The sequence below is a fragment of the Lynx rufus genome, unplaced genomic scaffold (genome assembly GCF_022079265.1).
Source record: "Lynx rufus isolate CCGP_SWC_20201006 ecotype Redwood Valley unplaced genomic scaffold, mLynRuf1.p SCAF_2, whole genome shotgun sequence".
Lineage (NCBI taxonomy): Eukaryota > Metazoa > Chordata > Mammalia > Carnivora > Felidae > Lynx > Lynx rufus.
The window spans coordinates 122,356,428-122,369,407 of NW_025814834.1; the positions used below are offsets into that span (position 1 = coordinate 122,356,428).

General features: G+C 44.4%; 1 protein-coding gene across 1 annotated transcript in view; it reads right to left on the reverse strand.

Moving 5' to 3' along the window:
• CD101 (CD101 molecule) overlaps nt 1-3,225 on the reverse strand; it is a 35,470-nt gene extending 32,245 nt beyond the window's left edge. The window contains exon 1 of the mRNA XM_047082599.1: nt 3,076-3,225. Within this exon, the coding sequence (XP_046938555.1) occupies nt 3,076-3,118 (43 nt within the window). The 5' untranslated portion in view covers nt 3,119-3,225. The remainder of the gene's footprint in view (nt 1-3,075) is intronic.
• Nucleotides 3,226-12,980: the final 9,755 nt, after the last annotated feature.

Consider the following 12,980-nt stretch of genomic DNA (forward strand, 5'->3'; position numbering starts at 1 on the left):
CTGTGGGATATGTTGTACACATCTCTCCTCCTCCTCAGGGGTAAACTACTTCCGAGGGCTCTTCTGTTGCTTTCTCTTCCAATCAGAGGGTTAGAAATCTTTGCATGGCAGCCCAAATTCCCATTGCCTAACGGGCACACATCTGGGCGTCGACATACTCCACTGGGGTCACACTTTTGAAACACAGAGAATTCTCGGGTACTGGCTTTGTTCAGAAATATCCCCAGGACTGCCAAATTTACGACTACAATATTACTTACATGGAAGCTGTTAGGCTGAATCATATAAAATGGCCCATAATTGACCATTTTTGACATACAAAAACAGCAACTTCAAATGATCCCACTTTACACAAAACCTACCTGGAGAACGTCAAGCGAGACAAGCAGTATCTCTTTCTTTACACATATAAAAACCCTATACGCTTGGAGGCTGAGAGAACTTCCAACCAAAAACATTTTTTTTCTGTGCATAAAGTCTCAGTACGATTAAAAAAAAATAAATCGGCCCCTCCCCAGCACCCTCCCTCCCACCTTAGTGGTTTTTATATGTAGGGCAGTCAGCGTGAGGGGTGATGGATCAGGCAGGCAAAGCTAAGTCCAAGAGCTCATCTACCCATGACATTCACCTCATCTAGCACCACGTTCTAACAGAACCGATCAGTCTTTATGCTTATTTAAAAAAAATAATTTGGACAAAGTATACATTTGCTAAACAACACAACTGGTCAATTGATCAGGGTTGAATTTCCTTCATGATTTATAATTTTCCCTCCATATGTATAAGGAAGGACAAAGAGTGGGCTTCCAAAGTTCTTTCAAGTTACTTCCTGATTTATGTGTTCTCACATAAAAACTGTGGCTCTACACAAAATGAGTGCTGGATAGTGAGTCAGAATTTAGAAGAAATAAATACAGGGGCGCCTGGGTGGCTCTGTTGGTTAAAGGTCATGATCTCACAGGGAGTTTGAGCCCCGCATTGGGCTCTGTGCTGTCAGCACGGAGCCCACTTTGAGTCCTCTCACTCTCTCTCTGCCTCTTCCCCGCTCTCTCTCTCAAAAATAATAAATATTGGGGAGCCTGGGTGGCTCAGTCGGTTAAGTGTTCGACTTCGGCTCAGGTCATGATCTCACGGCTCATGAGTTCGAGCCCCGCGTCGGGCTCTGTGCTGACAGCTCAGGGCCTACAGCCTGCTTCAGATTCTGTCTCTGGCTCTCTCTGCCCCTGCTCCACTTGTGCTCTGTCTCTCTGTCTCTAAAATAAACAAACATTAGAAAATTTTTATAAGAAAAATACTAAATATTAAAATAAAAGAAGTAGTAAATATATACCTCATATATATTTATAATTGTTTACATGAGTTAAGGAAAAGCTTCCAGCTTCTCTTTTTTGAACCTGCCTACAACCTGCCTTCACCCAGGGCTTCCAGACTGCTCACCAGAAAAAAAAAAAAAAAAAAGGAAAGCGTGTGAGAGAGTTTGCAACGTCTGACTTGTTGCACAACGTACACTCCGTTTTCCCCAATACACAGGCCAAACACAAAGTCCAAATACACAAAGCACATACACTTAAGAATCATACTCAGGAAAAAAAAAAAACCTCACCAAGATTCATACTCAACAAGTGACCAGGGCACATAGGAAGGTCCCCATCCAACTACCAGCCATCAAAGCTTGCCAAGCCAGTCTGGTGGGTGCCCATCGCCCAGCAACTAACTGGTCCTTGTAATGAATCCTGCAGACCACCTCTTACCCATCAGGCCCCAGATCTGAGCCTTGCCTCACACAATCCAACATTCACTGAACCCAGTTCAGTTCAAGCCAGTGTTCATGAAGCACCCCAATGTGCTGAATGCTGTAGCCTCTCCATGCTTTAGTCACAGCACTTAGTTCCCCTACCATCACTTGAGTCCCCGCACTAACACAATCTAGTCTCTACAGCAGGAGTTCCTAGCCTGGGTCCACACACAGGATCACAGGGCCCATAAACTCCAGTGAAAAACAAAAACCTACATCTTTATCTTCACAAGTCTTAACGAGAACTCAGCATTTCCTTTGGTCATGAATGTAGACAGCAAACCATAGATATTTCCATATCATATTACAGTTGTTGAAAGTATCTTGAAATATGATTCATACTCATTCCTGCTTTGAAGTTTGGTGGTTGACAGACCACCTCTAGATCTCCTTATGGAATCCGTAAAGAAGCAGACACATCACTACGTCACTCTTTAAAAATATTTTGATGATTGCATTTCAGCATGACTGACTTCCCCTATAATCCTATGCATTTCATTTTAGGCATTTAAAAAATGATGCTAAGGTGGGTTCTCTAGGCTTCACCAGATGCTAAAGGAACCCATAGCACAAAACCAGTACCTGCTACTTGCTCTGGAAAGATCTCATTCCCAACCCAGGCCATCAGCTTTTCAGTCTACCCCCAAATGTCCCTTTCCTCCACCCTGTTCTAATATGTTTAGATGCTCCTGGGCCATAGCTAAGGCCCCTCCATATGCCCTTTAGCGGAGCCCAGTGAATCTTCTTGGCCCCTTCTCAGTCCCTCAGGTCAATTCCCCCGCTTCAGTTCGTGGGTGATGTCCAGAACCTTCTTTTAGCTTAACCTAAAACTACTAAGTACGCTAATACCTTTTCCTTCCATCCAGCCACATCCCCAAGGCTCACACATCAGAGAAACCTTCAGGCCACCTGTCAGTCTGGGGAGCTGGGCCCTCACTCTCTCCAGGGATGGGTTAGCCCAGGAAGAAAAGGTAAAGGCAGGACCAGCAAAACTGGAAGAACTGGCCCCACAGACAAATGTAAAAAACAAAAACAAACAAACAAAAAAAACAGTGGGACCAGGTCTGTGGGACTCAACCAAGCACTGCACCTCCCTGGAACTCGAGGATGCTGAGGCAAACCATGAAACCATTATCAGTAAGTCAAAAATTACTGCCTGCGCCAGAGATGTGTGGCACGGTTTTCCCCGTTAAGTACCAAGTTGTCCTGTTTCACCACCCACCAGCCTCCTGTTGACTAGCTCCGGTGACAACAGAGACATGCACAATTATGACACTTACTCAGAAGGAGAAAGAGAGATGCCACGTATAGGATGTGTGCCATTTGGACCAGTACAGACCTCTCCTGGCGGTGTCACTGAAGTTGTTCAGACACCCAGTGACAAAGGCTGTGCTCTCACTACAAAGGTAAAGAGGAAGCAGTAGTGTGGTTTCCAGCCCACTGAGAAAGACAGATGGTTTGCACAGAGCAAAACCGTTTGCATCATGAACTTTTTTGCTAATCACTCAAATCTGGGTGAGAAAAGTTACACTGGGTAAGTAAATGTATACACATAGAAATAAGAAAATACAGACCCCATCCTGGCTAACTGCGTATCCTTAAGTAATCATGAGGGAATATAACTGACTAAATAAAAAAAAAACAAGGTGAAATTTTCTCTTCTTAGCCCTTACCTGTCCTTCCAACTTGGGAGAGGAAGGGACCGAGAAATGCAAGGACCCCCCGAAAACACGAACCTGGGGAGACATGAGGTGCTGGTAATGTCAGTCTCTGGAACCAGGCTGCCTGGGTTTGCATGCAGATTGTATTTTTAATAGCTCTATGTGCTTGTTAACTTTTCTAACTCATCTACAAAATGGAGATACTAATAGTATGTACCCCATCAGACTGCTGTGTGAATTGAATGAACTAATTCACTTAAAGCACCTAGAACAGTATCTGGTACTTAGTAAATGCTCAGTAAAATCATCTGCCATCATGTGACATGTAAGTGAATCTTCATCTGCCCCATATTGGCCTGGCATGAAGGATGGTCAATGAATGCCTAAATATGACAGTTTGCACTGAACCCAGGCCAACTCACCCTAGAAGACAAGATCATCCAAGGATAGGCTCACTGAAGACATTCGTTCCCTAGGTCAAGGCTACATCTAGATACGTCAGTAATGAACTGGTCTGCTTCAGGCCACAGTATCAGGCAGATTTCTGCTCGTTCCATCCATCCATCCATCCATCCAACTTGTTTAGTACTTCTGTGTTCTGGGTGCTTTGCTAAGTTGCGCAAACGAAGATGTTAACTACCCAGCCTTTGTTCTCGGGAAACTTCCACCTACTCAGATAATCACAATGCAATGTTTTCAGGCACAACAGTCAATGCAGCTGCTGAAAGGGGTAGGAAAAGTCAGTGGGCAGGAGGCAAGGTCAGGCTGGGCGGGGCTGGGCCAAATGAGACAATTAGGAAGGAAGAGGGGCAGGTACAGCTGGGGGAGAAGCAGTCTAGTGTGGATACTAATGCACCAGTCACGTTCCCCTGTTGGAGTAAAGTTTGAGGCTGGTATGGAGGGAGAAGGGTCCACAGAGGTAGGCTGGGGCAGATCTTACTGGTAAGAAAGTGGTCTAGTTTCATTCTTCTGCATGTCGCTGTCCAGTTCTCCCAGCACCATTTGCTAAAGAGACTGTCTTTTTCCCATTGGATACTTTCCTGCTTTATCGAAGATTAGGTGGCCATACATTTGTGGGTCCAACTATGGGTTCTCTATTCTATTCTATTGGTCTATGGGTCTGTTTTTGTGCCAATACCATACTGTCTTGATGATTACAGCTTTGTAGTAGAGGCTAAAGTCTGGGATTGTGATGCCTCCTGCTTTGGTTTTCTTCTTCAATATTACTTTGGCTATTTGGGGTCTTTTGTGGTTCCATAGAAATTCTAGGATTACTTGTTCTAGCTCTGGGAAGAATGCCGGTGCAATTTTGACTGGGATTGCATCGAATGTGTAGATTGCTTTGGGTCGTATTGACATTTTAACAATATTTATTCTTCCGATCCATGAGCATGGAATGTTTTTCCATTTATTTATGTCTTCCTCAATTTCCTTCATAAGCTTTCTATAGTTTTCAGCATACAGGTCTTTTACATCTTTGGTTAGGTTTATTCCCAGGTATTTTATGGTTCTTGGTGCACTTGTAAATGGGATCAGTTTATTTCTCTTTCTGTTGCTTCATTATTGGTGTATAAAAAGGCAACCTATTTCTGTATGTTGATTTTGTACCCTGCTACTTTGCTGACAGAGAAATGTTTTCAGGGGTCAGAGAAATCCTATGGGAACTCACTGTACTTTCTGTAATTTTTTTTCTATAAGCCTAAAATTAGTCTAGAAAATAAAGTACTTAAAATATTCCTTATACTGTATCCATAAAGTGGATGCATTTTGTATTTTTAAAAATTTTACCTTAGTAAAGCTGATTTAAATATCAGGGGAAAAATAATAAATGAATAAACTTTGATCAACTCTGTAAAATATATATATATATATATATATATATATATATATATATATATATATATATTGAGGACAAATAGCTAGAGATGCATTTGGAATTAGAAGGTAGCCTCTGATCTGAGGATCGTCTGAGGGATGCTGGAGCTGGGTGGAGGTGAACAGGAACACGATTGGCTATCACACAAGGTAAGTTAGGTGAGGTCACCTGGGAGAAATGCAAATAAAGAGATGGACATTTGAAGGAGGGAGAAGGCATAGCTGATTTGAGGAGAATGGGAAATCAGGCCAATCTTTAGGGTAAAAGCAGCATTTAAGATAGGACTTACTTTCCCAGTGGCAATTATAGTACGATAGGGTAACATTCAACAAACTCAGGTCTGGAAGCCTCTAGCTTCTACCCTTTTTTAGTTTTCACTTTCTCTCCCTCTGGTGTTATTTATTGGTGATGATACCTAACAATTAGCTCTCCAATGTTAGTCAACCTATAAATATTAATGTGTTTAGTGAAAAGCTCTATACTTACCTTTTCAAGGTACTATGATGCAAGGGTTGGAGATAAAACAAGTGGAAGACGAGCCCTTCCCTCCAGGAACTTGAAATCTAGTTTAATAAACAACCATAGACAAGAAGCAGTAGACAGTTGGCATGAGCTCCTAATCACGTGGGCCTCTCCACAGCAACGCTTGAGTGTCCTCACAACATGGCGGCTGGCTCCCCCCAGACTGAGGCCAAGGAGGAAGATGTAGTGCCTTTTATGGCCTAGTTTCAAAGTTACACACTACCATTTCCGCCCTATTTTACTTGTTAAAAGGGAATCATTAAATCCAGCCCACACTCAAGGGGAGGGAAATTAGGCTGTGCGTTTTGAAAGGAGGAGTGTCAAGAATTCATGGACATTATTTTAAAATCACCACAAACCTACACCTATATTCAAACAATTTTTAACACTTTTTCCATATGTGCTTTATATATGTGCATGAATATGTATGTATTTGTTTGAAAGAAAGAAAAAAAAGGAAGGAAGGAAGGAAGGAAGGAGGGAAGGAATGGGAAGGGAGGAGGGAGGGAGAGGGAGGGTAACCAAATAAGGCAGCATGTGTTGAGTATCCACTTTATGGCTCAAACGAGAAATATCCTAAGAGTTAATAGGCTGGAGAGGCCACTGTAGGCAGGGAACAGCCATAGGTCATTCCGAAAAGGCTGGTTTTAAGTAGGTCCTTGGGGATCTGTATGATTCAAACAGGCAGAGGAGGGAGGGAAGGAAATTCCAGTAGGGAGAAATGAAATGTACAAAGATACAGAGGCAGGGATGTGCAGGTTATATTTAGGGAGCAGTTAAAGGATAGTTTACCTTGAATGGGGATTTCAAACTACTCTCCAGGCTGTTAACTGTAACATCAATGGGGCTTGAAGTACAGTAATTTGTTCATCATTTCAGTTGGAGAAGTCATGGGTCATCCCCAGGCACCAAAATTTTAGGCAAACACACTGGATGAGTTAGTTATTGCTGTGGAACAAACCACAAAACTTTGGTGGCTTACAACAGTAAACATTTCTTTTTGTTCTCAAGCCTGTGGGTCACCTGTCCAGAGCCGGACGGTCTAGAACAGCCTTGGCTTGCATCCCTCGCACTCCCTCTAGTAGGCTAGCCCAAGCAGGTTTTTATGGTGATGTCAGGGGGCCAAATAACTCATGGAAACACAACAGCACTTTTTAAAGCTTCTACTTTCATCATGGCTGCTAACATCCCATAGATCAAAGCAAGTCACGTGGCCAAGTCCAAATGCAAGAGATAGGTTAACAGCCTCCATCATCTTTCTAGTGAGGAGAACTGCAAAGTGACAGGGCAGAAGGACAGGTAAAGAACTGGAGGCACTGATGTAATCGATCTGCCACATGCCCTGAAAAAATAATTAGTTTAGAAATGGGCATTGACCACAGAGACGATCGTTGCCAATAATACACGGTATCGGTATTCCTGAAATACATTCAACCAAATAAATATGATGCAACTTCTCATTTCTAGCCGTTGCCAGAAAGAATGGTTTTTTTCCCCTTTTCATTTTAGTGGCTCCATTTCTGCCAGAATTAACACTGACTGAGTGATGTCGCTTCTTTTCTGGAGAGGAAAAAAGAAAAGAAAAAGAAGCTTTCCGTTGTCCACAGGGGGAAAAACAAGAAAGAAGAAAGAGAGCCAGAGAGAGTGTTATTCCATTACCTGGGGAATCACTGCATTGTAATTGTATCAGCTGAAAAGAATGTAAAAATGTACTTCCTGAATCAGATGGAGGGAGAGAGCCAGTAATGGACAAAGCAACACAGGAATGTACAAAAGAAACAATTTTGTTCCAGTTCCTGGAAGATTAATAAAAAGAAATGTGTGGGTTTTGAGACTTGAAATGCACACGTAGCCCACAAAATCACAGCAGCTAAATATGTGGCCTCCTCTCTGAAGCATTCAGGCCCCAACATATTTCAACAGGGACCTTTTACATGTAGGCTTTGTGCAAGATATTTTCATATACACGATTTTATAGAATAGCTCACATCACCATGTGACAGGTATGACAAACCCCATCTTACAGATGAGGAAACGGAGGTTCAGAGGAATCAACTGACCTAGCCAAGATTGTATGGCTAGGAAATGGATGCCTATTTGCTCTTGGCTGAGTGATTTTTATTTTTTTAATTTTACCTCCAGTACAGTTAACATACAAGTGTTATATTATTCTCAGATGTACAATATAGTCATTCACCAATTCCATAGATCACCCAGTGCTTATCACAATAAGTGCACTCTTTAATCCTCATCACCTATTTTACCCACTCCCCCGACCCCCTTCCCCTCTGGTAACCATCAGTTTGTTCTCTATAGTTAAGAGTCTGTTTTTTCGTTTGTCTCTTTTTTGCTTTTCGTCTTGTTTCTTGAATTCCACATGAGTGAAATCATATGGTATTTGTCTCTGACTTATTTCGCTTAGCATAATACCCTCTAGATCCATCCATGCTGTTGCAAATGGCAAGGTTTCTTTCTTATGAGATTCCATGGTGTATGTGGTGTGTGTGTGTGTGTGTGTGTGTATACATACACCATATCTTTATCCAGCCATCTATTACTGGACCCTTGGGCGGCCTCCATAATTTGGCTATTATAAATAATGCTGCAATAAAAAGGGGTGCATGTATCTTTTTGAATTGGCATCTTGATATTCTTTAGGTAAATGTCCAGTAGTGGAATTGCTGGATTGTAGGGTAGTTCTATTTTTAACTTTCCGAGGCACCTCCATACTGTCTTCCACACTGGCCGCACCAGTTTGCATTCCCACCAAAATGCACGAGGGTTCCTCTTTCTCTACACCCTTGCCAACATTTATTTCTTGTGTTTTTGATTTTAGCCATCCTGACAGGTGTGTGGTGAGAGTGCTCTTGCTAGTATACCTTCTGGCTTGCCGTTCGTGATTCCAGAAGGCAGAGTGTGCGGGGAGATGGAAAAGAAAAACCCCAAGGGGTCAGTAGGAAGCTCGTCATGATTTTCCCTGTTTGAGCTCTTGCAACTTAGGTCAGATTGAGGGCCATCCCACAGGTGTTGAATTTGCCAAGGCAGAGGAAGCCTGCGGACCGAGCCTACATTCGTGGAGCACCCAGCAGTGACCCCACAGGAAGGGACCGTACTGACCTCAGTCAACACCCTTGTGAGGCAGAGGAAGAAGGCTTTGAGAGGGCCCAGCTGTGGCCTGGCCCCGCGATGGAGAATGATACCCAGGTCTCTTCCCACTTGCCTGGCTCCACCAGGAGCTGACAATTAGTTAACCCAGGCTGAAGAGCTTCTGATGGGGCATGGCGACTGCCGTCTGTGGGGCAAAGGCTGAACTGGAATTCTGTGGGCAGGGGCAAGAGCCAGGGCATTGGGTGGGGATGGGGCTTGGGCGTAGAAGATGGGGAGTCGGGGACGGTAGCAGAAGAGAAAGAGCAGCAGAAGGGATTCCTAGGCCATCTGCCGTCTCCAGATACTCCCTTGCTAAGGGCTAGTCCTTAAATTTCCTACCAGGGAGTAACTGACAGCTGTGTCTCATCCCCCATTTGTATGCGGACCATCACATACACTTCCAACCCCACCTTGTCCCTTAAGTGCCAGCCCAACCACCTTGCTGGTGGAGAACATGTCCATTTGAAGGTCCTCCAGGAAACTCAAACTGGAGTCTGAAGCTGAAATCCTTGTTTTCTTGTTCACACTTTGAGTGTCTGACGTGGTTGGACGCGCCTGTATCCACCCAGACCCACGCTCTGGCCTCCACACTCCACATCCGGTTATAAAGTCCTATCGGCTCTTCCTCAAATCTTTGAGGACTCCATCCTACCTGCTGCTGTCACAACCGGGGGCCTCGATTTTGCTGCTGGACTAACACAGTTCAATTCATCTCCCAGCCTTCCCTGCACACCACCCTCCCTGCTAACAGGTTAATGTAACATAGAAACCTAGCCAGGCATTCTCCTGATCAAAGTGTTTCGGCGGCTCCTCAAATATTTCTAGAAGATCAAGTCCAAACTCCTTGACTTGACCTTTATGAGCCAGCCCTTGTCAACTCTCTGCCCTTCAGACACAGAACGGTGTCTTTCTGCTGGGTCTTACCATTGTTTCCCTCTTTAACTGTGCAGATACTAACTCCTCTCCTTGGAACCCTGCCCCCTCCCTACCTGGGAAATACCTGTTCATTGAAAACGATTTAAAATCTAGGCTTGTAGATTCTGTCATTTTTATATGGTAATAAAATGAATTATTTATGTGCCACCCTCTCCTACAAGACCTACGAAATTTCGTAGTGATAGGATCCAGTGCTGACTCATCTATCTAGTCAACAAATACTCAATGCTTAAAATATTCAGGCTCTGTGGCTGGTGTACTGATTTACAACACGCACAGGAATTTCTCCCTTACCCACGGCTTTACTTTCTGCAGGCACCTGCAGCCTTTTGGGAGCAGGTGATCCTCCTTCTGTCACACCGCCACAAGGTCAGTAGTAGCCTAACGCTACATCACAATGCTGACATCCGTCATTCACCTCACTTCATCACAGGAAGGAGAGTTACAGGACAACAAGATATTTGGGGAACAAGAGAGACTACATTCACCTTTTGTTATCGTATATTGTTATCATTGTCCCATCTTATTAGTAGTTATTGTTGTTAACCTCTTACTATGCCTAATTTGTAAGTTAAACTGTATATATGCACACATAGGAAAAAAAACATTAAGTAAACAGTTTGGTACTATCTGTGGTTTCAGGCGTCCTCTGGGGGTCCTGGAATGTATCCTCTGTAGATAAGGAGTGAGGGGCATGAATGTATAGACTTTGGAGTCAGAAAGGTCTCAATTCTTAGTTCATCTGAGCAAATTAATGTGTTATCATTTCCTTATTTCTAAGAACGGGAATATTAACAGCAGCAACTCTATCATCTGAAATGATTAGAGCTGTTGGTCAATGAACAGAAAATGTCAGGTAAAGTTGAGAATTGGAAAAAGATTCCTATGTACGTTACGCATGTTATTTTCAATTGGAAAAAGATTCCTATGTATCTTACACGTTATCTTCATCTCAACCAACATATTCATTCACCAATCTCTCGACATAAGCCCAGGTCTTTCCTTGGAGCATGGGTCTGTTTTCCGGAGCCTTCTAACCCTTTCCTGCAGAGACCAAACCTATCATGTCTAGTCTAAAACTTTGAAGTTTGAGTTCTTTCAAATGAAGTAAGAACTTACGATTTCTTTCAAATGAAGAATTTAAGAAACATTTGCGAAGCCAACAAAGTACAGAATCTTTTCCACATTTTCGTGATTTGTCTGCCATCAGTCTTTAACAGTTTTGCCTGGACCTACTGATAGCATTTTTTTTTTTTTTAAAGCAATTTGTCTCGGTTGAGCCTTTCCAGAGAATTCATCTTACTTTTATCCACACTTGGTTGGCAAGCTGGAGCTGCTGTATTCAGTTAAGAATATGCAGATTATGACCTGCTGAATGAGGGGGCACGAGCCACACATGTGGGGTCAGCAGGTAGCTTCCTCAGCATCCAAGCCCCCCAGGGCCGCTTTGATGGAAGGTGTAGTTTCCAGACACTCACACAAAGGACGTAAAGTCACAAGATTTATTACTTACACATCCCAGCCAACGGAGGTGGGGGCACCAAGCTGGGGTTAGGGTGGCCTCCGTGCCAAGGTCACGGGTGAGCACGAGATAGAGAGCAGGGGAGCAAACCCCTGTTAACTTTAAGGAGCTTGGGGTGGAGGGTCTCACTCCAACTTTTCCAGGGCTTCACTCTAAATGGTGATTTTATTTTAAATTTTTATTTATTTTTGAGAGACAGAGAGAGAGAGACAGCAGGAGCTGGGGAGGGGCAGAGGGAGAGGGTGGGAAGCAGGCTCTGTGCTGATAGCAGACAGCCTGACGCGGGGTTCAAACCCACACACTGCAAGATCGTGACCTGAGCTGAAGAAGTCGGACGCTTAACCGATTGAGCCACCCAGGTGCCCCTGTGACAAAATATTTTAAGTTGTTCAATAAATAACTATGTGAGCTTCTGAAATTACAAACGCGTGTATTACAGGGTCTTGTTCCCAAAGAGCCCCTCCAAGTGGCTATTTCAAAAGGTGTCCAGAGAAACACAAAGCAGGGACTGATGGCAGGATTCCTAAACTCAAGTCCTTCCCTAAGTGTCCAAATTCTGGGTGGGAGTAGGGTCGTCACCTGTAAATGTCTAGGCGTCTCGTCACCGCACCTCTTTCTCTGGCACTCATATCTCAACTGGTGGCTGTGCAATGGACTTACGTAATCACAGGAGCCACACTGGTGGCACAAACAAGTTGGAGGATAATCAGGACGGCGAGGGCTGAGGTGAACGTTGCCGCTGCAGGTGGAACTCAGGTGTGCCCGTGCAGCCGGCGAGCCTCAAGTGGCGAACGTATTAATCATGTCCTTCTATGTTGTTTTCTGAGACTCTGATATCTAGGGCCTCGTTGACCCTGGAGACCGCTGCTCCCAGAGCCGGCCAGTTCCTAGAGAGAGGAACTGATTCACTGTGAGCACGCCTTGCACGCACAAAGCCGCGGACCCGGAGCCCACGCCCCTGCCACCTTCTCCAGCGGCACCCACACTCAGGACCACTGTCTCCTGCCCTCCTCACCCCAGGGCCAGGTACCAGAAAACTAGGTTTTCTGCACCCCAGAGCCCAATGAAATTAACCAAACTGCGGACCCTGCCTTGCCCGTTCTTCCCCGTGAAAACCACGATAAAGGCTGCTGCCTGTATATCTCCCCGCCCTCCGCCTCCTGATGGACCCTGGTCTCGGCCGTGTGGCCTCCCAGCGTGTGGCACGGTGCGCCCCCTCCTCTTGGGATCGGTGAGTATAAAACAAACTAGCTTTTCAGCGCCGGTCATCTCTTGTTCTGCTGGCCCTGTAACACCTAATAATAACAAAACCCGTATGTTAAAAAAAAAAAAACAGGGTGCGACGTACAGTGGTCTGTGGGTCAGAGTTAATGAGTGGCTTTTATCGGGAAGATCCAGTTACACGGAGAGCAGTTAAGACAGCGTCTGCTGAAGCCACCGTGGGAAGACTGGAGGTACTTAACCTGGTTCACGGCATATTACAATAATCCCCGTGTTTGCTGTTGCCATGACGAGGCCCCT